General features: G+C 46.8%; 1 protein-coding gene across 6 annotated transcripts in view; it reads right to left on the bottom strand.

The window, feature by feature from the left end:
- The window catches only part of AUTS2 (activator of transcription and developmental regulator AUTS2), a 1,124,374-nt gene that overhangs the window by 23,267 nt on the left and 1,073,574 nt on the right, over nt 1-27,533 (bottom strand). For 3 of the 6 annotated variants that reach the window (XM_047838413.1, XM_047838417.1, XM_047838418.1), the window contains 4 exons: nt 5,912-6,383; nt 4,110-4,363; nt 2,838-3,079; nt 1,063-1,107 (listed from right to left, as the gene is read on the bottom strand). In XM_047838413.1, coding sequence (XP_047694369.1) covers nt 1,063-1,107; nt 2,838-3,079; nt 4,110-4,363; nt 5,912-6,383 — 1,013 coding nt within the window. The remainder of the gene's footprint in view (nt 1-1,062; nt 1,108-2,837; nt 3,080-4,109; nt 4,364-5,911; nt 6,384-27,533) is intronic. The other 3 variants (XM_047838415.1, XM_047838414.1, XM_047838416.1) reach the window with 3 other exon arrangements.

Here is a 27,533-nt window from a genome sequence, read left to right as displayed (position 1 = left end):
CTAGAGTAACTGATGCTTAACTGATTTCTAGTATCTCGCAGTTTTGACTTCTCGGCTGGCTACCCTCTGGACTAAGGCAGGGTCTGATTATCTGGTTCGGAGTAGGAATGAGCTCACAGGCTTTGCTGATCTACTGAGGAGCACTTCTTTCCAAGCAAGCATAGGTGAGGACGGATGGACAACGTGGCTACGAGAAATTACTCCTCTTCTTTCTTTCTGGTGTCGCTTGAAAAATATGAATAAACCACTGAGCAAAGAAACTTGCAAAATTTCAGGTAAGAAGGATGCAGTATTCACTCCATAATCAAAATATCATGGTAAGATGTACAAGGTGTTTGTCTTAGAAGATAAATAAGTAAAGCCCTCGTCTCACGTCTCAACTGAAATGTATCGAAAGAGGCTGGTGCCGATTTCAGTTCTAGAACCGTACTCTTTAACGTGGCATACAAGAAAAAATTTTTTTGTTACATAAAGAAGAATGAGGTTAAAGGGGAAAAACCATGTATTTCAATCTTAGGACCCTCTTTTACTGAAATGATAGTTTTTGGTTTTGGTTGTAACAAGCCCAGGAGAACACGACCAGCCACGTGGGAGAGGGGTCTACATTTAGTCAGGAGGAAATGAGAATCCGCTTTTGGAGGACTTAGGAGTCAAAAAAGACGAACGACATTCTGTTCGGAAGAAATACTTCACGTTGGATTCTGGGAAATCCGTGCTAAGGATGTTTTGGGCAATTCCTGAAATCCTGCGATTCCAGGGTCTCCTGCGGCCACAGTGATTCAAGTGCAGACCCCCCACTTTGAGGACAGACGCCTGGCTCGCAGTGAGGTTCACCTGTGCTTTAAGGTGTCAGGCGCGCTAATGATCTTTTGATTCGGAAGAGGATACTGCATCTTTACCAGAAGCAAACGTCACAAAAGCAAGCATCCAAAGTGACGAGGCGCAATGGGAATTCTCGCAAAGATGATTAAGGAAGGCTGCTAGTCATTTACTGATCTGTGGCAAGAGGACAAAAATGGAAAAGCAGTTACATCGAATGTGTAGCATGGTAACAAGACTCACACTGTGCCGGTAGAATGGGTCAACTTTTGTAGGGTATTTGTCAAACTGTAAAGGGATCAAAGCAAAAGCTAGTTACTTAAAGAGTCTACATTTCTGTTCACGGCTTCGGCGGAGGCAGCCCTGAGCGAGCCTCTCCGCCGTTAATTAGGCTGTCAACAGACTCCACGACCTCGTACGTGAGAAACCGTTCTCGACTCCTGAGTCCCTCCGACAAGACGGGGAAACCAAAGTGAAAACCCAGACGGTGCATTGCGGGCCTGGCCACACCGGAGAGTCATTTCGGTCTACATTTAGAGACCGGCATAAACCAGACCTTGAAACTGGAGAAAAGGGGCAATTATTCAGATACATCAAAGAGAAGCGAGCATTTGGTCTGATTTGTCCAGAGAGTTCCCTCCATTTCCATCTTCCTTGTGGCTGAAGAACCGTACGTTCAGCCACCTGCTGAAACGTATTAGACCCAAATATAAAGGAATCTGGGAGAGGTCTTGGAACTTCTCTTTTGAGCAGAAAAGAGTATCCCACCGCTTCCTCTAAATAACGTCAACGTCCTGGTGCTACAACCCCCCCCCCCCCCCCCGCCTTAGTTAGATTTGATTTAACAGCCCACTCAGGCTGCCATAAACTCTTTCCCCAAATATTAAGCCCTTAAAAAACGTAACTGTTGAGAAGGACAACAATTCATCCAGAAAAAAAACCATACAGGATTTACTATAGGAAAACATTTTGGTCCCAAGGCCTCATCTCGAATGTTCTCCTACATAAAATTTACAAGATAAACTTTAAAATTCCATCTTTAAAAACATTAAGTAGAACAAAATGGGAGGGGGAGGGAGGAGAGGACGCAAAGTTTGGTGAAGGGCGCACCTCTTAAAAATCACGGAATTCAAATCTGTTCTCGCCAATGCCGACACTAACTGCCTTCAAATCAAGTATTTCCTTAAATATGAAAAATTAAGTCAGTAAAACACTCTAATACTCACTGTGGCAGACAGGGCTCTATCTCAGAATACTTAGCACCCTAATATGGGACTGTTCATTACAGTTTGTAAGTTAAAAAAGAAAAACAAATCCCAGGTGGCTCATCCAGCAAGGGCCAGCCCCGGGTCAAGACCAAGATCATGTCCTTGGCAATGGCAGCTCTCATCACGGGGCCGACTTCTGCCCCTGTGGGTGCGTCGCTCCCTGGCCACTTGCCGACAGAGCAGGATGCCAGACTTGGGCACCGTCTCATGAAATACAAAAAATATAACCCCCGCCCCCAACAAAACAGGCTTGGGGAGCCCCCTGAAAGAGCAGGGGTAACGGATACAGTCCAGATCTTCTGACGGCTCTCTCCCCTCCTCCGCCCTCCTCCTGACTCCCAGTATTCTATGAGCATCTGTTTGCTATTATTACTCGGTGCGAAGCACCGACAGATACATTTTTACACCTGGTGGCGACCCCCCCCAAGATGCTCAAAAAGGCACAACTGCCCTTGAAGAAGTTAACTACCCACACCGGCTGGGACTGCTTGGAGGGCATCTAAAATACCCTCCCCTCCGCCCACGCGCGCACACAGTGCTGGACGGAACTTGCTAGAAAGAGGCTCCTGCCTCGGGCCCCGGGTCAGCGCTGCCCGGAGCAGGGCGCACTCCCTTCTCTCCAGCCAAGACGGACGAGGCCAAAGGAGGCCCCTAAGTGGCCAGCGCTCCCCACCCGGTCTCCTGTGCCCCGACGGCCCATTCCGCCCCGGCGTGCTGCACCAAAGAGAGTCGTGCTCTACTTATCCTCACATTTCTGCCTGGGGTACGCACCATGGGAGGTGCTGGCGTCGGCATGATGGCGGTGGGGGGGATGGCGTGGGGGAACGGCGTGAAGGTGTGCTGGTGCGTGTGCTGGTGCGTGTGCTGGTGCTGGTGCTGGTGCTGGTGGAACTCGGTCCGCAGGTAGGGCGGAGGGCCCAGGGAAGCCCCGCGGTCAGCACTCTGAGAGGCCAGAAAGCGTGTGTTCAGTTCCTGTCGCAAGATGTCTTGCTCTGGAAAAGAAGGAAAGGGAGAGGGTGATGCTTCCCCCCTCCCCCCAGTGGTATCCTTTGGATAAGGACACCCGAGGCCCTGACCAGAGAGGTCGGCGGGGCCGAGGGCACCCCCGAGGGCCCCTGTGCCCCCGGATGGAAGGGAACAACCAACCGGAGGATCCTGACGCCCAGTCACAATGGGATTGCGTTCTTCCAGCCCCTAGGCTTTCGGGGACAAGGCTCCAGGCCGAACAGCCAGAGGTCAGTTTTCGGCTCTGTGACCGCCAGCTCAGGGAGCCTGGGCGTGGCGGGGGGTGGGGATATCACCCACCTGGGTCTCAGCTCCCTCATCTACCACAGGGGGACAATATTGACGGTTCAAGGAATTAACATCGTTGAGTGCACACTGATCTCTGTTAACCTGGCTGTGTTCCCACGTCCTCGTCTTCAAGGGGGAATGTCTGCCACAGTGGGACAGCACGGCTGCAGGGGCCCAAACTTGGGATACCAGCCTGGTCAATACAGGTGAGGAGAGAAGAGGCCAATACCTAAGGCTGGATTTTGCTAACACTTAAAACTCTGGGATACCTTGGGGCGAAAAGCGCATCTTCCCCTCCCAAGAACGTAGAAGACCCTACTCCTTGAAAACAACCCCCTTAAACCAGGATGGAATTTAAAGAGACTGGAACAGAACAGTCGCGGGCCTGGTGAAGTTTCCGTCCCTCGAATGGGATGACCGGGCGTATGTAATCCGTGTTTTACCACGTAGGGCGTGGCCTTATTTGGAAAAGCCTCTGGACTTCCAACCAGCTGGCTTCCCTTTGGCTGTGTCCGAGCCTCCTGGGCTGTGCTAGGTGGGTAGGGGGCGGCGTGTATTTCTGCCAAACCTCAGCCCATGAAGGACCGGAGGCGGGTTCCAAGAGTCTCTATAATAAAGCAGCAACTGGTCAGTCGATAAAACCTAGCCATGAAGGACACACAGGCAGCGGTGAGGCCCCCAGCGTGGGAGACGGGAGGGCAGGTGGGCGAGGTCGGCCCCCCCTCCTACCTGAGTAAGTGCTTCCGGCCGGGTGTCCGGGGACCTGCAGACTCCCTGAAGTCAGAGGTGGTGGCGGAGGCAGAGCCGTGGGAGGGGCGAACATATTGGGGTGATGTGAGTGTGCGGGGGGCTGGAGGGTGGGTGTGAAGCTGTGCAAGGGGCTGTGGTTGGGCAGTGACAGGGGGAACGGGGAGGCCGAAGGGTGGTGAGAGATGTGAGGCGGGGCGGGCTGAGTCTTTGCTGGGGTGCTGCTTCTGCTACTGCTGTTGGAGTGACCAAAAAAAAAAAAGGAAGGAAGGAAAAAAGAGGTAAGCAATTTATTTTCTTAAAAAAAAAAAAAAAAAAAAAAAAAAATCCTATCTCACTGCCCAAAGCCGTGCAATGCTTTCTCCTGTTCCTTCTTCTTTATAGACCCTCCCTCACGCCCACAAGAAGCCTCTGCTAAAATCATAACCACAGGGGTGCCTGGGTGGCTCAGTGGGTCGAACGTCTGACTCTTGGTTTCGGCTCAGGTCATGAGCTCATGGTTTGTGGGATCGAGCCCCGCGTTGGGCTCTGCCCTGAGGGCACAGAGCCTGCTGGGATTCTCTCTCTCCTCCTCTCTTTCCCCTGCTTATGCTCTCCCTCTCTCTCTCTCTCTCTCAGCGGTGGACACTTGGTGACCCGATGGCGGCCGGAAACTCACGTCGGCTCCTGCTCTGTGGCCAGATTCTCACCTCTGCCCCTAGAAGCCCTGCGCCTTCTGTCCGTCCTCCACTAGCCACACTTCCTCCACTTTACAAAGATGGACGAGAACAACGGCCTGAGCTCACCCTGTCTGACTGCTGCCCCTTGATGAAGAAGCACAGATAGGAAGGTGAACCAGGGAGCCCCTCATCACCGCTGTGGTCTGGAGGGCCACAGAAATGAACCCTGGCAAAGGCAGTTTCCTTCCCCTGTCCTAGACAGGAAAACAGCCCGCCCCAGAACCCCCCCGTCGGTCACGTCACAAGGAAAGCAAAGCCCTACTAGGTTAGAATTACAACCTCCGGGGCAAGCGAGGGTGGGCCACGCTTGGCCCCACACCCGGGTTTCTGTCTCCCTTTCCTCGGCGGTTCCTCCGAGGAACCGGAGTCCCCTGGTCCCATCTTCCTGACTCTGGAGTTGCAGCACATCCTCTCATGGGGGCAAATCCCTCCCTTCTAACAATCTCCTAACGCTGGGGGCGCCTGGGTGGCTCAGTCGGTTAAGCCTCTGACTTCGGCTCAAGTCCCGATCTCATAGTTTGTGGGTTTGAGCCCCACGTCGGGCTCTGTGCTGACAGCTCAGAATCTGGAGCCCGCTTCGGATTCTGTGTCTCCCTCTCTCTCTCTGCCCCGCCCCTGCATGTGCTCTCTCTCTCTCACACACAAAAATAAGTAAATGTTAAAAAAATTTTTTTAAAAATCTCATAGCGCTGGGTGCTGGTAGGTTTCCCCTCGTGGCCTCTCTCCGGGACAGGGTGGGGAGCTCCCCTCTACACTGTGTCTTATGCACACTCCCTCCCCTTCCTGCCTTTGCCCCCCCCCACCCCCCAGGAGTCTCTGCAGCTGTTTTAGTTCTTCACAACGTCCTGTCTCCCCAACCCAGGCCAACCTGCCCTCTCCCAAGAGCCCCGAGCCTCGCGGGGCCCTCTCCTTGTCCCCTGGTCTCTGCCTCCCGGGGAACACGGTGTCAGTGTTTGCACTGTCCTTGGGAACCCCTTCCCCACTCCTGCCTGCCGGTCCCGAAGAAGATGGCAAAGGTCAGGCCAAAAAACAACAACAACAACAACAAAAAAGCAGGTTGCTCACCTTAAGCTGTTGAGGCTTAAGCTACTGCTGTTGTAGGCGGACAATGGCTGGGTGAGGCTCTGGGATGAGGGATGGGCCTGCACAGGCGGGAGACTCTGGTGGAGCAGCTGGGTGGGGGACTGCGGCCTCGGCGGCCTCTGCACCGGAGGCTGAGGGGCGGGCTGAAGCTGGGCCTCTGGGGGCGCCTGTGGTGGCTGTGTGCTTGGACGTGGGGGCTGAGGCGGGGCCTCTGTGCGCCGCACCAGGTCGGGGTCTGGAGAAGGAGGTCGGGGCTGGGGTTCCGCCTGGGGCTGGGGTAGCGTCTGGGGGACCTGAGGGCAGGGGTCTTTAAGCACCACGGGCTCAAAGATGGGCTCTTTGCAACAGTCCTGGCTCTTCTCCTGGCTTCTCTCTAGACCGGATATCTTGGGGACAATCGGCCCTGCATCCTGGCTGTCATGTTCGGGCAGTGTGCCGACACCTAACTCCGGATCTGTGCGGGGTGGGGGGAGAGCAAAGACAAAACCACAGGTAATGACACGTGAGCATGAAACGAGGAGCTGAAAGCCAAGTCCAAGCCCGGATTCCGGGTCGCACGGTCTCAATGACGCGGGGTGGCCCAGGGCCGCCTCCTGGCTTCCTGTCCTCACGTTACCACGTGCGGGACACGAGCACACTGTGAACAGGGAAAGACGGGCCGGCCGGAGGAGGCTGCATTCCAGAAAGCAGCCTAGGCCACCAGGGTCTGAAAGCGGATGTCTTCCTTAGTCTTGACAAAACCTTTCATGCAGTAAAATTAAGAAACAATAGCCAGCAAGTTGATCTCTCCCTTTTAAAACCCATACAGTTCTTGAATATACAAAAGAGCGGTGTTTTCAAACAGCAAGTGAAGCAAATGTTATTGAACCACCCACAGATGTTCCTTCTTGGCCTTGCGTCTTCCCCCTTCCCATTCTGACTGATGAGACACACTTGACATTTACAGAAATAATTTTTTGTTTGGCAAGTGCTAAACTGCGGTCAAACGGCGGGCCTCCTCGTGCTCGCCAAGTGATCCTAGCAACGTCTGAGATCCAAGGTGCAAACATGAATTCAAGTCAATTTACAGTCAGCTATACAAAGCCAGACCTTTTAAAGGGTCCCCCACGCCCCCGGCCAGCGGAAGGGTGCAGTGCTGAACGAGGAGGCAAAATTCCCGTTATGAATTTAAAAGATCTGCTCCTCTCCAAAGCCCCAAACGTCTATGCCACATCTCACAGAGTGTTTATTTGATCACCGCGTAAGCCAAACTCCATAAAATCCTCTAACGGAAGAATGAAAGACAAATACGACATTAAATAGAAAGAAATGTCCCTATTGATGAGTTATGCTTTTGTATACATCGGGGAGGGGGGGCAGGGAATGACCCTTCTCACTACTTTGTGCTAAAAAAGCCATCTTTTTATTATCACACAGCTCAGAAATAGGGAGAGAACCGCTTACGATACTCTCTGAAATGAAGATGTGTTCCAGGCGTTCCAAAATAAACTACTCTGGGCCCCCAGCTTTCTCTTCCAATCTCACTGGATCGAGTGTGGAAAGTACATGGTATTCTCAATGGTCCTATCAATTTCTGTGGATGTCCTCTTAGGTACACACACTTGCCATCTTTCTCCCCTGGAATTTGCATCAAAGTGACCCATTATTTTAAACGTTCTTTTGGTAAAAAAAAAAAAAAAAAAAAAAGAGATCAAGCCTATAACATGCACAAAAGCAGAAGCAAACTGGGTTTATAAACAAGGCACATTTTGGGGCTAATGTGACCCTGGCTATCTTTACAACTGCACGGGCAGCATGCAAAGAAAGTCCCCTCTTGGCATGTTTCAGCCACCAAAGGATAAAGCATCCAGTAAGACCTCGGTGAAAAGTAATTCTAGACTCCTGGCATCCCACTCACACATATTTCCATCCAGTGCTGTCCTTCAGAGCCTTTCTGGGAAGATTTTTGCTAACGATAAGCTGAAATTTTATGAATTCCACAAACTTGAGGGCTGAGACAGAACATCAAGATTCTTTTTTTTTTTTTTTAATTTTTTAAGTGTTTTTATTTATTTCTGAGACAGAGAGAGAGCATGAGCAGGGGAGGGGCAGAGAGAGAGGGAGACACAGAATCAGAAGCAGGCTCCAGGCTCTGAGCTGTCAGCACAGAGCCCGACGCGGGGCTCAAACTCACGAACCGCGAAATCATGACCTGAGCTGAAGTCGGACGCCCAACCGACTGAGCCACCCAGGCGCCCCATCAAGATTCTTGATGTGGACAGGCCCCGTTCAGCCCGAACTCCTAAATAAGGAGAGAAGATCCTTTATCTCCAGACATTCACACCTAGGGGCTCTGGTTGGGCTTTGCTTTCAATGTTTTTTCTATCATTTCCACAGCAAGAAATTACACGAGCTCACTGAAATACACTGGCTTCCTACAAAATTACACGAGCTCACTGAAATACACCGGCTTCCTACAACGCAAGCTGGTTAGTTAGGTCCCGTGGCAGAAGCACTACCACCCCAGACATCCTAACAGGACACGGTCTAAGAGATTTTCCTCAGTGAGAAGTTCTGGATGCATAAGCAAGGGTTCTTCCCACTCTGACACTCCGACGGCTAATTAGGATCATTATGCTTGCTATAACGGCAGGAACACATTTCTCTCCTTTTGAAGTGCTTTGTTCTCTCCAGGCTGGGAAGGTGAAGGAGAAATACATAAATATTTTCCATCTCATTAAATTTAAATTCAAATTCATGTTCCCCCGCCCCAAATCAGTGTCCAAACAAAGTTTCTCTCTGACATAAAAGAAAGTGTCATTTTTCCAAGGGACACCACCCAGAGAACATCGTTTCGATTTTCCTTATGCCGGTAAGGAAGCACATTAGAAACACATAGATAAGTGCTTCGTCTATGTAGCTTGACTATATTTATCTCCTCGTTCTTTATTTAATGGGCCTCTAGAAGGAGGACAACACAGCCAAGTTGGCAGGGGGCGTGGCGCAGCCTTGGGCTTGCTTCCCAAGGCTCTGTAAAGACAAAGGGGGTTGGCTTTCGTGTCTCCTCTGTTGCCCCCTTGTCACTGTCGGTTAGTACCAACCTAGACACAGCTAGGGTTAGGGGGGCGGGGAGCAGACTGGATCACCATCCCGGACAACCAGAGGGGGGTGCACAGGAATGCCGAAATCTCCCTAGTGAGCCCTGCAAATTCCTATGGGGCTATGATGAATGACTCCGGGAACCCAGGAGCCCAGAATTTCGGTGTGAGACCAGAATCTGGGAAAACCATGCACTTGAAGGTGCATACAAATGACCGGCACACCTGCTTAAAATGCCAATTTGGACTCAGGAACTCTGGGATGGGGCTCCAGAGTCTCCCTTTCTATTTCCCAGGTGATACTACTGAGCCTTGGCTCTTTCTGTGAGTAGCAAGGATCTTATTATCCAATCCTCTCCGATTAGACGGCGAATGAGCCCCGAGAAGTTGGGGAACGCACTTGACGGAGGTCACCTGGCTGTTTAATGAATCAGAGGGCTTTTGTTCTAGTCCTAACTCTTGCCACCATTAATTGCTTTTTCTCTGATTTACGCATTGCTGCCCCCTCCGAAACAAAAATCCTGAACAAAGCAGGTAATGGTAAAATCCAAGAGTCCATTACAATATTTGGTACAGAGAGACAGTGCGGAGGGGTAGGAAAGCTACAAAGAGTTGCTAGAACACTCGGACTTCAGCTAAACCTGGAAGCGATCATCAGTCTGCCGATGCCCTACTCCGGCAACCCAGAAGCGAGGGTGGCAGGTTAGAAGGCTGGTAAGAACTCGGGGGCTGAGACAGTTTTACGACTCCCCATTTACACGAGTCTCCTGAGGCACAGATTAGGCGTCATGCATTTTTGTGGCTAATCGGTAATGCATTTCCTCTTCCTTTCAATTATTCAATAAATGTATCTTCCCAGTTAAGCTTTTCCATCTTGACAGTCAATTTGTCTTACTGTGCTTCTCCAAAATTGGCATGAACACATTAAAAAAAAAAAAATCATTTTGTATTGCTCTGTGTGCTCGGAGTTTGCCAAAGGATGAAATTTGCTGAGGTTGAAAGAAATAAGAATGTGCAAATGGACCAGTCTTATTTACAAGTGTTACTCATTACATTTTGGGGTTTTAGAATCGCCCTTCTTGTGATTATAAAAATAACACAGCATGCTTATAATTAAAATACATGCAAATTAAAATGACACTGCACAGTATACGGTAAAAAGGGTGAATTTACTACATGTAAACTATATCTCAATAAACTTGACTCAGGGGCGCCTAGGTGGCTCAGTCAGGTAAGCGTCCGACTCTTGATTTCTCGCCCAGGTCATAATCTCGTGGTTTTGTGAGTTCGAGCCCCACGTTCGGCTCCGTGCTGAGAGTGAGGCTGCTTGAGATTCTCCCTCTCTCTCTGCCCCTCCCCTGCTCACACCCCTCTTTCTCAAAAATACATAATAAATAAGAAACTTTAAAAAATGTAAAAAAAAATAACCTTGACTCAAACACAATACATTTTTTTTTTTTTTTTTTAGATAAGGGCAGATTAGGAAAACTCCTGTTTCCTTTCGATACACATCTGATACAAGTTCCTTGGGGAAAATGGGTACGCGACTATACTTTACTAGTAGAATAGAAAGCCCACAACTTCAGTGGAGGGTAATTTGGCAACACTTGGCCAAGAAACTCATGGAATTCTTTTGACTGGAGCCCTATAGACACAATGAAACAACATCATGGTTTGAATCGCAAATTTGGAAAGAAAGAGGAACTTGGACATTGGTTACGTACATATCTGGTACCATGTGATCATGTTACCTATTAAAAAAAACAATTTTTTTTTAAAGTAGGCTCCACACCCCAACCCAGCACAGAGCCCAGCGTGGGTGGGGTTTGAACTCAAGACCCCGAGATCAACATCTGAGCCAGATCAAGAGCCGGACACCTAACCAACTGAGCCACCCAGGTGCCCCTTACCTATTAAAAATTTAAAAAGAAAACTGGTCATGCATTAAAAAAGTCTGAGCATGGAAAAAAAAAACCACATAGCAAACAAAACTGAGAATGTGAATAGCGGTATGACCACAAACATGGAGGGTATATTTTCTATAAGATAAGAAAATACAACGCATGAGTTTATAATAAATTTGAAAATAAGTGGATTTTATGAAAAGATCTCAACTACTAAAACTGACTCGAAAACAAAGAAATCTGATCATAAAAGTAAACTGGAAAATGACTCAATGGTCAGCACCTTCCCTTCAACCCAGAAATATGTACCAGGTATATTTGGTGTTATAGACAATGTGGGCTATACCTGTAAGAAACACAATCTTCTTGTCATTGAAATTAAAAACTAACAGGGGTGCCCGGGTGGCTCAGTCGGTTAAGCATCCGACTTCAGCTCAGGTCATGATCTCACAGTCCACGAGCTCGAGCCCTGTTCGAGCCTCGTGTCATGGGCTGTCCGCACAGAGCCTGGAGCCTGTTTCCGATTCTGTGTCTCCCTCTCTCTCTCTGCCCTCCTCCGCTGGCACTGTCTCTCTCTCAAAAATAAACATTAAAATTTTTTTTAAAAATTGAAAACCAACAGCAATACAAAAAAAAGGAAGAGGCAAAAACTATTTACAAAATAATAATAATAGTCGAGCTAGAAAACACAATCAGATGAGAAATGTATGAGAATAAGAGAACTCAGTAAAATATGCAAATAAAAAAACTCCACACACGTTAGTAGCTTTTCTACATACCAGCAATAGTGAACAGAAAGTAAAATTTAAAAATGAGCCCCTTTATAATAACAAAAATCATGTAATACTTGGGGACAAACCTAACAAGAAAATGACAGGGCCCATAAAGTCTCAGAAATGTACCTCCAAAATGCTTTGAGAACTTCTATGTTCAAACTCCTATGTTTTATGATGAGAGAGAGAGAGAGAGGGAAAGAAAGAAAGAGAGAGAGAGAGAGGAGGGGTAGAAGGGGGGGGAGAAAGAGAAAGAGAGGAGAGAGAGAGAGAGAGAGAGAGAGAGAGAGAGAGAGAGAGAGAGAGAGAGAAACAAGTCAAAGCCATGTAAGAGGTGGTTCTCCTTGGAGGATACCACCCCTAGTGGAGTTCTCAAACTCTGTGGAGTGGGATTGGCTGTCACAGCACTGGTGGCTCTTAGGGACATTAGAAGGACAAGGCCACACATCTCAGTTAATGTTCTAAAATCCCACTGCACATTTGCACGGCTGAAGAATCTAGAACCTAACTCTGTTTTGGCATATGAACGCAAAATAACTTTTGTATAGTGTTAATACACTGGATTTTCCAGGAATGCAACCACTGTACCCCCCTGGGTCTGTGATGTCATGTCTTGTCACGAACAACCCACAGTTAGTTGTTCACCATTTGGGTAAATCACGACACCAATGGTATGGCTAATCCTGGCATTTGAATTATCAAGACCCACGGACCTGTATGAATCTGCTTTTGCAGCAGCCATATTTATATACCATCCCATGTACAGATTCAAACATCTGACCGTTTCGTTGGCTTCTAATGTAAATATTTACATACTTAAAATCATGTTACGCTATTATAAATTACTTGCTACTTGTTTTTCCTTTACTTTTCATTTAGGGTTTTGTGTGCATTTTTAAATCATGTGTACAGATAAGAATTTGACTATATATTTTGTTCCAGAAAGTGAAAAATAAGAACACATTATGTTTTTTAATTGTTTTTTGTCTTTTTTTAAAAAATTTTTTTTTAACGTTTATTTATTTTTGAGACAGAGACAGAGCATGAACGGGGGAGGGGCAGAGAGAGGGAGACACAGAATCCGAAACAGGCTCCAGGCTCTGAGCTGTCAGCACAGAGCCCGACGCGGGGCTCGAACTCACGGACCGTGAGATCATGACCTGAGCCGAAGTCGGCCGCTCAACCGACTGAGCCACCCAGGCGCCCCCTTAATTGTTTTTTGAATGTTTGTTTATTTTTGTAGGAGAGAGAGACAGAGCGTGAGCAGGGGAGGGGCAGAGAGAGAGGGAGACACAGAATCGGAAGCAGGCTCCAGGCTCGGAGCTGTCAGCACAGAGCTCGACGTGGGGCTCGAACTCACAAACCGTGAGATCATGACCTGAGCCAAAGTCGGACGCTTAGCTGACTGAGCCACCCAGGTGCCCCTAAATGTTTCTTATATTACACAAAAAGGGCATTGGGAGTGGTAGGGTTGAGATTTGCAGTGTTATGCCCCTGTGATGAACTACTATGTTTCCAGATGTCCAATATCTTACGGCAAAATACGGTTAAGTACTTCAAAGGGTTGTTGTAAAAATTAAGTTCTTTCCATGAGGTAGAGCACAAACTAAACGATCGGTGTTCCCAAAACTACAGTTGAAAACAGTTTCATGGAAAACATTTCTTCACAAAATTACTACCAAGTAAAACGAAGAGCACTATCACCAGTATGGACTCTCAAAAATGAAAATTACCTGTATACGTGGGTATACGCAGGCACAGAAAAAAGATTAGAAAGATATGCATCAAAATGTTCATCGTAATCCCATCGTTCAGAAACAACCACAGCTTTTCATTTTAAAAATTTTCTTTTTTTTTTAACTTTCCAAAACAAGCTTTTATAGTAAATATGGACTATTATTGTAAAAGAAAAAAAAAAAGGCATTACAGCTGACCCCCGAACAGGATAGGTTTGAACTGCGCAGGTCCACGTACATGTAGAGTTTTTTTTGTTTTTTTAATATAGATACAGTACAATACCATGAATGTATTTTCCCTTCCTTATAATCTGCTTAATATTTTCTTTTCTCTGGGCTTACTTTAGTGTAAGAAGACAGTGTCTATAATACATATAAAAAATATGTGTCAAACAACAGTTTATGTTACTGGTGAGGCTTCTGGTCAACAGTAGGCTGTTAGTAAAGTGTTTGGGTAGGTAAAGGTTCCAGTGCATTTTTGACTGTGTAGGAGGGAGTGCCAGGGCTCCGAACCCCAGGTGGTTCAAGGGTCAACTATGTATTTTTTTTAACATTTATTCATTTTTGCGAGAGAGACAGAGAGAGAGAGAGAGAGAGAGAGAAAGAGAGAGAGAGAGACACACAGAGAGAAAGACAGAGAAAGAGAGACAGAGCATGATCTGAGATCGGAGGAGGGGCAGAGAGAGAGGGGGACACAGAAACTGAAGCAGGCTCCAGCCTCTGAGCTGTCAGCACAGAGCCTGACACGGGGTTAGTGTCCCACAAACCGTGAGATCCTGACCTGAGCTGAAGTCAGACGTTTAACTGACTGAGCCACCTAGGTGCCCCTGAACTGTGTGTTTTTAAATGAGTCCCTTCACGGACAATCTAACTGCACCATCGAAGAAGTCAATTCAGAAAGTGACTTTATTCTAGTCAAACTAGACAGAATTTTTTTTAAAAAGCTCTTCACCCGGAGGACAGATAAATATTTGCCTTTCAGAAATGGGGATAGGATATGGCCTTCCATCTCCTCTGCAACATTTCCAACTGGTTCTAACTGGGTGTATTTGGACAGAAAGGAACTGGGGGATGTTGATGATTAAGGAGGAAGAAGAGAAGTGGGAAGAATTCCCCTAAGGCACATTTCTGTGCTTCATGTCTTCCCATGTCTTTACACTCGATTAGAGAGCCCTATTATGGTGTGCTCATGACAAGGTCATTACTGCAGCAAATATGCACAAGCCTTAAAGACAACAAGGAAACTACGTGGGGCACTGGCCATTAGGCAATGTGTCCAGCCATCTTTTCAAATGTCTGACCCACAGCACCTAGATACAGGTGTGTCCTATTTTTACATTATTCTTTCTTCTAGTTAACGGCTCTATTTATTTGTCCAAATGACAGAGCCACCAAGACCTCACCACACAGACGGAGTGAAGACTGCATCCAAATAAGGTGTGGTGGGGGAAGGACCCAGACTTTAAATTAAGGCAGAGTGGAAACATTAATAAATGCTGAAAATGTTCAACATTAGAAAGCCCAGAAACATACGGAAGCGTCCTATTTCTGTGAATTCAACACTGAATTATTATTATTATTTAAAAAAAATTTTTTTTTCAACGTTTATTTATTTTGGGGACAGAGAGACAACACTGAATTATTTAAAGTTACTAGCCATATCCATTCCTTGAACACCTTCTTGTCTATTCTTTTACCTCAAACAAAACCTCCTTTTAGCAAAGACTGCGTATTTCGTATATACTTATTACAACAAGAGGGTCGATGGGGCGGGCGGGGGAAGGGGAGAATGGGTGACAGGCATTGAGGAGGGCACCTGTGGGGAGGAGCACTGGGTGTTGTATGTGAGCGATGCGTCACGGGAATCTACCCCCCAAACCAAGAGCACACTGTATACACGGTTTGTTAGCTAACTTGACAATGAATGGTATACACAAAATAAAATAAAATAAAATAAAATAAAATAAAATAAAATAAAGTAAAGTAAAGTAAAATAAAATAAAATAAAGTAACATAAAAACAAATTTTGCACCGCTGAATTAATTCAGCAATACTCTGAACTCTCCCCAAGTTTTGGATTCTGTCTCCAGAGCTCTGCATTGCAATGGTGTTCTGCAGAAAAGGTCTACCTCCTCCAACATACACCTTTCTTTATTTTCCTCCTCTCCGTCTTTTCTTCAAATCATTAAACAGAGACCAGTTTGTTCCATTAGCGGATTCAATTACTCGAACGAATGGAAGGATGACATTCAGCCTCGCAGCTCTTCTGCTCGGTCACTGAAACTGTACAAATAAATTGAGGAAAACCCACTGTTTGTTCAAGGCAAATTAATTTTCAAACACTGCAAGAGTGGGAGATCAGGGGAATGGTGGGTGCTTGGCAGGGCTCAGAGAGATTCCATTTTGTGCTTGTCATTTTGTGTAAACATTAATTACCATCTGGGAGGCTAAGCTGTGGGCTGAAGTCTGTATCGCAAACCTCCGAGGGCCTCCAGGGCTCCTAGTAAAAGCAAAATCCTAACCAGGAAAAAATAGCCGTTGTATCTGCCAAGACACCAGCAAGCCTACTGGGAAAGCTGTGTGGGGACCAGCAGGTTAGAGGCTGACATTATCAGACAAGCTACTTTGGCTATCACCTTGGTTCCAAGATTAACCTACGACAGGGATTGAAGAAAAATCGACAGACTACAGGTCAATGTACTCAAACCTATTTCAAGTTTATTCCTCGTAAGCCTCGCACCACGAAAAGCATCCACCCTTAAGCGTACGCCCGTGTTTCTTTCTGATGCCTTAAGGCCAAAAATCTGCCTTCAGCCTTGAATGTGCAGACTGCAGCCCACTAGGATGGCTTCCGCCTACAGAATGATGTGGCCTTGAAGGTCAACCTGGGCTTGCACTGTATTTCTTTTGCAGTCTCTTAGCAAATCGGAGCAAAGGCGAACTGTTTCTCCTCCAAAAGGAGGAGAAAAGTAGACTGTGACCTATCGGGGGTAGAGATGGGGGCATCAAAAAGTCTTGAAAAAGCCTTAGAGTGTCAATGTCATATATATAATTGGCTTTTCTCACTTCATACAAAGAAAAGACTAGTGTCACTTCGTGTGCCCAGCCCTGTGCTCGGCCCTGAGGCTACAAAGACGAACGAGAGACGGCCCCAGACTGCCAGGAGCTGGCGTACAACAGGTACCGAGGGAAAAGTATGGAAGTGGCAGGAAACCTTCGGCCTTCTAGGTCAGTGTCCGTTCCCTGTGAGGTTCAGAGATAAGCTTAGCTAATCAGAGCTAATGAAGATCTCTATATATCTTATCGATTTGGAGTTATTGATGGTAGGGCACTTTTATCCTGCTGTGTGGGCCCCAAGGATCAGTCTTGGGCCCAAAGCAACTGAACGGACGCCATGTGCAGGCCTGATGGGAGAGTCAAGGTATCGAAGGATAAAATCTCCAATCACGTCAGCACCCTGGAAAAACTCCAAGTACTAGTTTCAGAGAAAGCCCAAGCTTTTGCGCTTTGGCCTCAAAGACAGATCCCCATTATTCTTCCTTGGGTCCTCCAGCTGGCCTCCATATTCATCACCTGGACAAGATCACCTCCTGCTTGCTTTCCATCCCCCGTGCCTCTCTGCCTCTGCCCTCCAGCGGCTGGGTCTCAGTCGCCTGGCCTGTCCTCATCAGCCCTGTCTGGCTGTGGACCGGGTGCCCCGCACGGCACTGGGCATGTTCACACACACAGGCACAGCCACCTTTAAAACCAGTGCCCACTCTGGCGCCTGGGTGGCTCAGTCGGTTGAGCATCCGACTCGTAATTCCATTTCGGGTTGTGATCTTGCGGTTCGTGGGTTCGAGCCCCATCTTGGGCTCTGCACTGAACAGCGCAGAGCCTGCTTGGGATTTTCTCTCTACTTGTCTCTCTGTCCCTCCCCAGGTCACGCAAACACATTCTCTCTCTCTCTCTCTCTCAAAAGAAATTAATAAACTTCAATAAAAATAAAAATAAAAATAAAATAAGATTAAATGTTTTTTAAAAAAAGCAAAAAAAAAAAAAAGAAAAAGAAAAAGAAAAACCTAACAAGATACTTCTGGGTTCTAACAAGGGAAAGTTCTAAAAGGACTTTCAACCCCAAGTCTGTATTCATGCAACACAGCCTGCCTGCTCTCCATAAACAGCAAATCTAAGGAACAAGGCTCTCACCCTAACAAAAGCCACAGCACACATTCCTTAGACTGGAGGACAACAAGGAGCCCATTTGCTTATTTTGGAAGTTCTCCAGGAGGTGGGACCAAAGCACTGAAAACGAATTACAACTTTAGGTGTTTGGTTTGAGAAACAGTCTTCCTGGTACCTAATCATCCTATCTTTCACACGCAGCAGAACAATCAAGTGAGGCTGTGAGGGAGAAGTAAAGAATGTGGCAAGACAGCCCTCCCCCAACATTTTCATTGCTAAGGAAAGCGAGGACTCCAAAGCTGTCAAGCTTACAGATCTGTTTGCAGACGTGACACCTTCCTCCTATACCGTGGCTTGCTGCTAACTTCTAACGTCTTCGCCTGAGGGTTTCCCGTCCACAGTCAGAAGGGGCAATAATCGTGAGGCTAATCTGATCCTGGTCACCTTCTGAGGCTTTGGTGTATCGCGCCCTTGGCATTTGGTCTTTTACTGGAATAAGCAACCTTTCTTGGATCTGTACATGTCTGTGGTATTAACACGTTCATGATATGGGGCCAGGGAATGAGACATGTGGCCAGTAACATTCACGCTCTAAGAGGTCAGTGTGCCCGTCAAGGTTCGCAAAGGTTGGCTTGTAGGGTTTAAACCTTATTTTCAACACTCTGAATTCTACCAAAGATGATTTTCTCAAGGACAAAGGTAAAAAGCCACCAGTACCAAAGATGTACTGAAATTTTATCAATCACTCTAACTTCTTGCTTTGCACACTATGACCCGTTTTACCTGACTTCAGGCACAGATTAGACAATCACTGGGACCCTGAGTAAAGAGGCTGGGGTGGGGGGTGTGAGGACGGGAAGTTAGAATTTCCCTCCTGTGAGTCGCGTCTACCCTAGGCTTTTCTCAGCTCCCTGGCCCTACATACAAATACTCCCCGGCCCCGTTTCTTCTTAACCTTCCGCAACGCCGGGATGACGTAAGTTACAGTCAACACTGGCTTATTCTCTCACTGCTTCAGAGTCTGCAACTACAATGCACACTTCATCCTTCTAGAACGCGAGTGTCACCTGCATCGTCCAACATCCCTCCATCTACTTCTTTTCCCTCAAAACCACCTTCTCCTCAGGGTCCAGGTATCAAAGAGAAGGTCTCAGGTTACCCTAGTATGCAGGAGTGATGCGAACCTTTGTGATTCCTCATAGTGGCGAGGAAGTTTTTCTGTTCTGGAGAGAAGGGAGGAGGGGATCACAGATGCAAGGCGGGTGGACCACTCTGGCCCAAGCTGTGCCCTGAGAGCTGCAGAGGAAGAGGGGGAGGTTCATTCCCGCGGGCACGATCAGGGCCCTCAGGTCTCTACTAAGTTCACGCTGCTGTCACTCGGTGAGTAGCAGAGGAGGAGGCTCTTCCTTCAAAGCATCATCAAATATCCTAAAACCAATGTTTCTGCAATGCACTGTGGGCAAACTCCAAGAGCCACTCCCATCCTGTTCTCAGCAGGTCACTACAAGAAGTGGGTTTTGCCTTGGGAAATAGCGTGCGTTCATTTGGCAAGGAAAGTTCCGTCAGCTTTCAGACATGCCCGCCCGTACTCCTGAGGACAGATGACGAATCTCCCCAAGTCTGTTCAAACAACCTGCTGTGGCCCATGGGACCTGGGTGTTGCCAAACGCCGGCAATCTGTCTGACTAGCTTATGGGTGAGCACCACAGATGCCTCTAGAATGAATCTGTGCGAGCTGCTTGTTTGTGCCTGATATCCTAGAGCCTGTGATTGTTTAAAGGAGAGAGATCAGGGAAGAGAGGACTCTTGACAGTTTCTCTAAGGCACTTTTGACTTTCTGGTCCCAAACCATCCACCCCCTCATACTATGATTCCAGGGTGTTCTACAACCTCGCTATTCCAAGTGTGGCCCCCAGATCAGCAACGCTAGCATCACCTAGATCTTGTCATGGAGTTCAATTTGCAGCCCCCGTCCATACGTAAGTTCAAGTTTGCAAAGCACTGTTCCACAGACTATTGGGAAAGCCTCAGCCGGCACCGTGGCCGAGGGATGCCATCCACAAGGTCACCAGTCCTTCAGTGTCTCCCCCTCCCAAACGCCACTGTTGGAAATTACTCCTGCCATTCCTTCCCGGGTGGGTTCTCCACCAGCATGTAGGCTGCTCCAGGGGCGGGGTGATGGGAGACGATTAGAAGCTGCCTCTGGTACCGGACAGATTAGACAATCTGTCTAGTAGTCGTGAAAGCTCTTGTGAATTCAACAACAGCGAGCTCTTATTCGTGGTGATTATTTCCCATCCTGGTCCCATGCACATTCACCACGTAGAACGGGGAGTTACAGAGTCTTGCCTGCAAGCACGGCCGTGAGCCACCTTCAAGGCCCTGATGACTGTCCCATGGAAGAGGAAGCAGACCTTCTGCGAATGACGTCACGGGCAGAGCTAAGACCAAAGGATGTGTATTGCAGGGCAAACTTTCCACCTGTGATGGCCTCGGCTGCCATAGGGGAACAAGCTAATGTTCTAATTGGCTCTTCGCTGGGCATGGCAAGGGAACACTCATGTCAAGAATGACCATGACAAACACTCTGAGGAGTTAGTTGTGGAACGGAGACTGGACTACATGACTTCTGAGATCCCATGAGGTCCCTAACAAGCCGCTGGTAGCATGCCCCTGGGAAGAACAGAATCATTTGTGTACTTTCCTTTCTCCCGTTCCAGAACTCAGTCTTCTCAAACATTTCACCTGTAGGTTAACAAACACTATCCACTTGATTTGTACGGATTTTGACATACGCCACATCTTAAGTTATAAGCTAAGGATCCCTACACCAAAGAGTTTTTTCTTAAGGAGCAGAAGGAGAAAATCTGTTTATTCCCCGCCATGACTTTTGTGAAGCTGAAAGAGGTTTTAAAAACTGGGGTGTGTGTTTGTGTGGGGGTGTATGGGGGGGGGCGTTGCTCTGTTCCCTATATTTGAAATATTTTATCTTTTTTAGGGAACATATCTACCAATCCTTAAAGTGATTTTCTATAAACCATCCACGTAATTCATCATCCTCAATTTATCCTAGAAAGAGGAAACATGTTCAGATATAAAATTTGAAGCACCGGGTCGATAAGGCAGTCCAGGAAGGCAGTGAGGAGGACAAGGCCATCGGCCTTTTAGAAACTACCTCTCCGTGGGGCTCCACAGAGGAATGGCTAGCACTCTGGACTCTGAAACTACCTGTCTGCTTGACTTGCCTCTCAGATCTGAAATGCTACAATCACTCTCCAGAAATAAACCATGGGAAGTTGTAATAACTGTCCTCGGGAACCGGAGTCAGTGACCAAAACTGTAGTGCTGCCTCCCACTTCCAACTATAATCCCGGAAGGCAAATGTCCCAAGTGGAGGCTTGCAACTTGGGCTGTCGCAATGGCTTCCACCCTCCTGCAATTACCTGAGCTTTATCTTCAGAAATGTCTTCAAACCGGAATAGCAAAAGGCAAAACACGGCACCCGTTTTGTTTCTTTTCCAAATTCCCAAAGACCGCGTGCACCTGACCGTCCCACTGTCATCCCTGGCTCGATGTGACTAAAATCAAGTCTATCCCTGCCTACTTCCACTCTGGCTCCCCCCGTACCCACCATCAAAGCTCAGAGTCATAGCACTTATCTATTTGCAGTCCCCCTTAACATTAGTCAATGGCTCAGGTGTGAATTATTGCTTCTGATGCCATTTAACACAAATGAACCAATGGTTACAGAATCTGCTGCTCCCCAGCAGCCTGAGTGAGCCTTTGAGATATAAACCAGACCATGCGGTCATGTCAATCCGGTTTGAAACTCTCCAATGGCTTCTCCCCATACGTCGAATAAAGCCCCAGCTCCTCTCCATGGCCCTCTGTTGTACTCTTGCTCTGTTCCGGATAACCGCCCAGGATTTCCGTCTCCCGCTCTGTCCCCTCTACACACATACAGGTGCTTCTGAATTCTGCCTTTCGAAGCCCTGTTTTAGTCAAACGACCTTGCTAAACCTTCTCCAGGCACCAGAGCCCCTGCCCCCCCCCCCAACCCTCTGAAGAACTTCTAGAGACTAAACGCCCAGGGAACTTACTAGGCATTTACTAGATACTCTACTGGTGTTTTAGTACATGTGACTAGTTTCAGAGAGGAGGAGGGACCGCTTAAAATCTGTGCCTTCATTTCAATCCCAAACACAATGCCTTCCATATATAGTGAGTACTTGGCAAATATTTGATTTCTGTAGCCACATAATAATCAATTTACAAAATCTAAGTAAGTTTCTTTATATCCGCAATTCAAAAAGAAAAAAAACCGCTATAATGAGAAAAATACTCAATAAACAATTACACATGAAGCCAGAAAAATCATGTCTCTTTGGAGTCATTTCCATAATTGAACATTATACTGCAATAAAATAATAGTATATAACACAAGCAAATGTAACATAATTGGAAGCTATTATGAAGTTTAAGCATCCATTTTTGATATATAATAAAACTAATGTTCTATTTTGAATCATAAAAGATTCTAATAGTTTTGGGGTTTTTTTTTTCCTATAACAAAACAAAAGCAGGGCAAGCCAAAGCACATCATGTTAAAGGAGGAATATCTTAATAATCGAAGGTAGGTAAAGCCTCTTTAGGAATATGCTTGGGGAGTCTGGGTGGCTCAGTCAGTTAAGTGTCTCTCTCTCTCTCTCTTTTTTTTAAGGTTTATTTTTTATTTTTGAGAGCAAGAGAGCACAAGCAGGGGAGAGGGCAGAGTGAGGGAGACACAGAATCCGAAGCAGGCTCCAGACTCTGAGCTCTCAGCACAGAGCCCGATGCAGGGCTTGAACTCCCGAACTGTGATATTGGGACCTGAGCCCAAGTTGGATGCTTGACTGACTGAGCCATCCACTCTTGATCTCATTTCAGGGTCTTGACCTCAGGGTTGTGAGTTCAAGCCTGCACTGGAGCCTACTTTAAAAAAAAAAAAAAAAAAAAAAAAAAAAAAAAAAAAAGGAACATGCTTGTGGTCTGCATGCTGTCTACAGACTTTATGAGTACAAATACACAATTTTATGCGTATTGAGAAAATGTGAAAATGCACCTGGCTTCACTTGGGGACTAGTCATAGGGAGGTGTCAGAGGATTTTTATTTTTCACCTTTTATCGTATTTACACTTGCAACAGAACACGGTTTAAATCCACAAAGGTGATACAGAGTCAAGTAACTGTGCAATGGGCCTAATATACTCAATATGAGAAAACCAAAGCAAAAAACCTTTTCAAAATTAGCTAAACAGAACTGCTAAGAACTACATAGACAAATCACCCAGCAATGAAACATCAAGCACCAACAAATGCTGGTAAGAATGCTGCAATCATGGGGTCCAAAGTACATGGGGTTGAAGGGGGACAGGGTTTTGTCCTGGAAATCCCTAGGATGGCAAACACACACACACACACACACACACACCCCAAAACTGAAACAAAGGGGGATAAGATGAAGGTTTATAGAATAAAGTCTTCTACAACAAGGCAAGGGGTAAGAGTTAATTTCTTCAGCTGCAAAAAACCCCCTGCGGATTGAAAATATAATTGTTGAATCACCCTTTTCTTGAGGACACGCATCGCTGCAGCGGAACACGAAGGAAGAGGGAAAGACAGCAAGACACGTTTTGCCAAATCAACTCAAGAACACTTAAGAAGGGTAACCTGAAAGAAATTCTTCGCGTCCCCAGCTCGTTCACCCGACCTCAAGTACCGTTGAAATCTGAGATCTCGATTCTGTCGGAGGTAAAAGGTCCTCCCAAAGGAGAAAATCACCACTCGGAAGATTGCCGCCCGGTGATGATTCCCGCGGGCACCCCAGGCACTTGAATTGAACAAAGACACAAGGACATCTCAGAGCCTAAATGACAGCGTCTCCCAGTTCGTGGGGCTGTTCGCACTCTGCAACAGTCTTCTCCCAGCTCGTCCGCTGCTGCACCCAAGCACCCAGCTCGGTCCGACAAGGGCACGCCCCCAGCAGCACGTGGAACTTCACCGCTACTCCCTGTGCTCACAGAGGCCACGTTGGCCGATGGAATTGAAATGTGCCCGTTTGAAGATTTCCTCCTTGTTCAGGTGCCAAGGAAGGCTTTCAATCAATCTGAAGGCAGAACTGAAGGCCATTCTTAAGTCCTGACCTTAAAGACGGGAAGACTGGCTTAGAAAGAGCAAGATAAAACAGAGGGCACTGGGCGAATGTCCCCAGACTGGAAATGTGCTGGCCCACAACCTAGTCCGCTCTGCCAGAGACAAATGGCTGGAAGTCATTCACCCCTGGAGTCTATTTTTAACCGCCGACACTGGTCAGTGTTTCTTTAGACCTTGATTTACTCAGATCTATAAACTGCTTTATTTTAACCACCACGCTTTGTGCACCTGATTCCAGGTGAAACTGGGGGTTTTCAAAGCATTGGGTCTAGAATTCAAATATCCCCTGAGAATGCCTACCTCCCAGGTTTAAAACAAAACTTACCTCCAAAAAGTGAGAATTTAAAACTGCTTTGCAAACAGTCAGGGCTCAAAATACACTGGTTTATTTCCTCTCCTATAGGAAAGGCGGGAGGGGGGAATGATCATTCACCCCACACTTTTAACCATCCCCGTATCTTTGGTTCAATTTCTTGTACACTAGGGATGACCAAGTCAGGCAAAGTGGCCAAGGCCAATGGGCCTGCAGGGCCCTTGCTAAGACTATGATTTTCACACAAAGGTGCGCTTCGGATACAATTTTCCAGCCAGTCAGTCAGTGTTGGGGACTGGGGGGGGGAACAGATATAAACAAAATAAAACCCATCAACTGGAAAAAGAAAGCGTGTCCTGCCTAGAGGCAATGAAATCTTAATCCTCTGTAATGCACCACAAATTCCACAAACATAACCAGGGATGTGTTTCCTTCAAAACCCCAGATCAATTCACGGCAAATGCTTAAATCTTTTTGAGTACAAAGAAACACAGTTTTCCGTCTGCCCTAACAAAGACATGTAATTATAGAGCGTGCGGTCTGAAGAAGACACAACTTGGTGAGCTTGTGCAGTGCCAAATTTTATAGGTAAACACTAATGAAACAATGGGAAGTGTGTTTATGAATAGTAACTGTGGACTGGATCACCTCCATGAATAAACGGAGAGGCTGAAATAATGTAAGTTCAGTTTAGACTTCTCCCCTACATGAATGGAACTTACATCTGCCTTATGACATGCTTTGGCGAGGAGAGGCAGTAAATATATTACGGTTCAGAAATCAACTGGATTCACGTTCTGGCTTTGTCGCTTGTTGGCCCAGAACTTTGAGGAAATCACTTCACCTCTTAGAGCCTTGGTTTCCTCATCTGAACTGAAGAGAAGCCTGGGCCTCCTGCTTTCTGGGGTTCTTTCGAATTCCAAGAGTCTGTGATCATATTGGCACATTAGCCTATTTTTAATTAAGACCATCAACAAGTCACAACCATGTAAGTGATAGGAGGTGAAATTTTATTTTTAAACCAGAAATGGGATGGGTAAAGTACAAGTCTTTCCTCCGTGCTGTTCCTTTTTTGTTTTGCTTTGTCTTCTTTTGAGTGAAAGCAGGGAAAGGACAGAGAGAGAAAGGGGGAATCTCTCCCCTCAGGGTGGAGCCTGACGCGGGGCTCGATCCCACAACTGTGAAATCATGACCTGAGCCAAAATCAAGAGTCGGACGCTTAACCAACGGAGCCACCCAGGCGCCCGGAAGTAAGAGCTATTCAAACCCTAGCTTTCAAATTGTAGAGAAAGGTGCTAAATGTAACAAGAAACCAGACTCATAAAGGGCTGCACACCACTTGTTTTGAAAACATGAATTTGTTCCACCGTGAATGTTGGGTTTGCTTACCGGCAGATCCTCCGTGCAAGAAACACTAGGTGAGGGGCACCTGCGTGGCTCAGTTGGTTGAGCATCTGACTCTCAATACTGGCTCAGGTTGTGATCTCGTGGTCGTGGGATCAAGCCCTGCATCAAACTCCAAGGCGAATGTAGAACCTGCTTGGGATTCTCTCCCTCTCTCTTCCACTCTTGCTCGTGCTCTCTCTCTCTCTCTCTCTCTCTCTCTCAAAAAACAAACAAACCAAGAAACACCAGGTGAATGCGGAAAACAGCACCAGGCTGAACCAAGCCCACAGTGAACCACCATTCACCACACTGAATGCTCACGTTTCAAACTCCTGCCTGATACCCCGGGGCTCCCTGTACATTTGGAGCTCACCTGTCCACGTCTGGTGTCCCAATTTTCCACCTCTTCACAATAACGCGTAAGCTGCAACCCAACATCCGCCTCCACAAGCCACCTTCAGGCCTTTTTCAAGGCAAACGCCATATTCATTGTAGCATTTACGTATTTGTATCTTATCACTTAATGCATGTAAAACTACGTTACCATTTTTATAAGGTTCCTATCTTTTAAAATATTTCTTTATTATATTTTTTAATGTTTATTTCTTTATTTTGAGAGAGAGAGAGAGAGGGCAGGCATGGGGAGGGGCAGAGAGAGAGGGAGAGAGAGAATCCCAAGCAGGCTCCCACCTGTCAGCGCAGAGCCTGATGGGGGGCTCAAACTCATGAACTGTGAGATCGTGACCTGAGCTGAAGTCTAGAGTCGGACGCTCAACCAACTGAGCCACCCAGGCACACCCCTATAAGGTTCTTACTTCAAAAAAAAAAAAAAAAAAAATTGTCGGTGATGAAATTTTTGTATTCCTAACTCATTTTATCCCTAAGCCCTACAGTTTCAATTATTCCATTGTGCACAGCACAGTGATTTTTTTAGGAACACATAAGCAACGTTGCAGCAGAACTGACTATGCAAATAAGTAAATGCATGACAGACAGAACCTCCTCGTACAAAGAATGTCAAAGAATGGATCAATAGTCAGTCCAGGGCAGAGACTAGGGCAAAGTTTCTACTGCACTGCGAAAGGCATCCAGGTACTGTCCTCTTCGACTTACTTAGCAATGAACTTCTTTATGACGAGGCAGAAATTGAGAGAATGAATATTTTTGAATCATTCACTCAACGCAAACATAGTAAGCCTACTTACTCTAAGCTAAGTGTTGGAGGGAGAGGAGAAAGATGATGATAAGATAGGATTACTCTCCTGGAGGAACTCATATCTGAATGGAAGAAAGACATAAATAGCTATCATGTAATGCAGCAAAAGCTCTAATAAATGTAGCACAAAGTCCTCTGCAATCTCAAAGGAAGGAAGGACTAACTCTCCATGACAGAAATATGAATCCTCAAAGCTTAACAAGCTGAAATAAGTGATGGGTTAAAAGAAAAAAACAAAACTAAGCAAACACACCCCAAAGGAACTACAATAGCACCAATTGTTAAGTGTGTACTTAGAATCTTCAGGTCTTTTAAAAATCTGCCCCTACTAAGCCTTGCCTCTCCTTTCCTTTACTTGAAAACAGCTGGTACCTGCATTCACTTTGCGGTAAGCTCCAATCAGCCCAAAGCCATTCTAATGAGAGTTTTGGCTGCCTTAATAAAAACGTATCACCGAGCAAAGGGGGGTGATAGGTACTGGTTACACCACATCGGGAGCATCAAGTTCTGCAGACCTTACTCTAAGGGGGCCGTAGGTAAGCTGGAACGAATTCAGAGGATGACGGACAGAATCAAAGCCTTGTCTCCTTGGTCCTGGCTGCAGGAAGGGGGAAAGGGAGGAGGGCAGGAAACACAGAGGCTGTCTTTGGCAGAGAAAGTAGACTTCTCTTACATGGCTCCAAGGGGAAAGCGCTCCATGGGAAACAGACGTCAGCCCAAGAAAGACGAGACTTTTGTAGCAGGCTGCCTAAAGACAGAACGGAGCTCCTGGAAAGGTGTCTCGGGGGTGTTCAAGCACAGGCTTTGTGACCAGCTGGCGTGGAAGCTACAGACAGAAGATTT

The sequence above is a fragment of the Prionailurus viverrinus genome, chromosome E3 (genome assembly GCF_022837055.1).
Source record: "Prionailurus viverrinus isolate Anna chromosome E3, UM_Priviv_1.0, whole genome shotgun sequence".
NCBI lineage: Eukaryota > Metazoa > Chordata > Mammalia > Carnivora > Felidae > Prionailurus > Prionailurus viverrinus.
The sequence above is the reverse complement of the archived record's forward strand: the minus strand, read 5'-3'. Positions and strand labels throughout refer to the sequence as shown.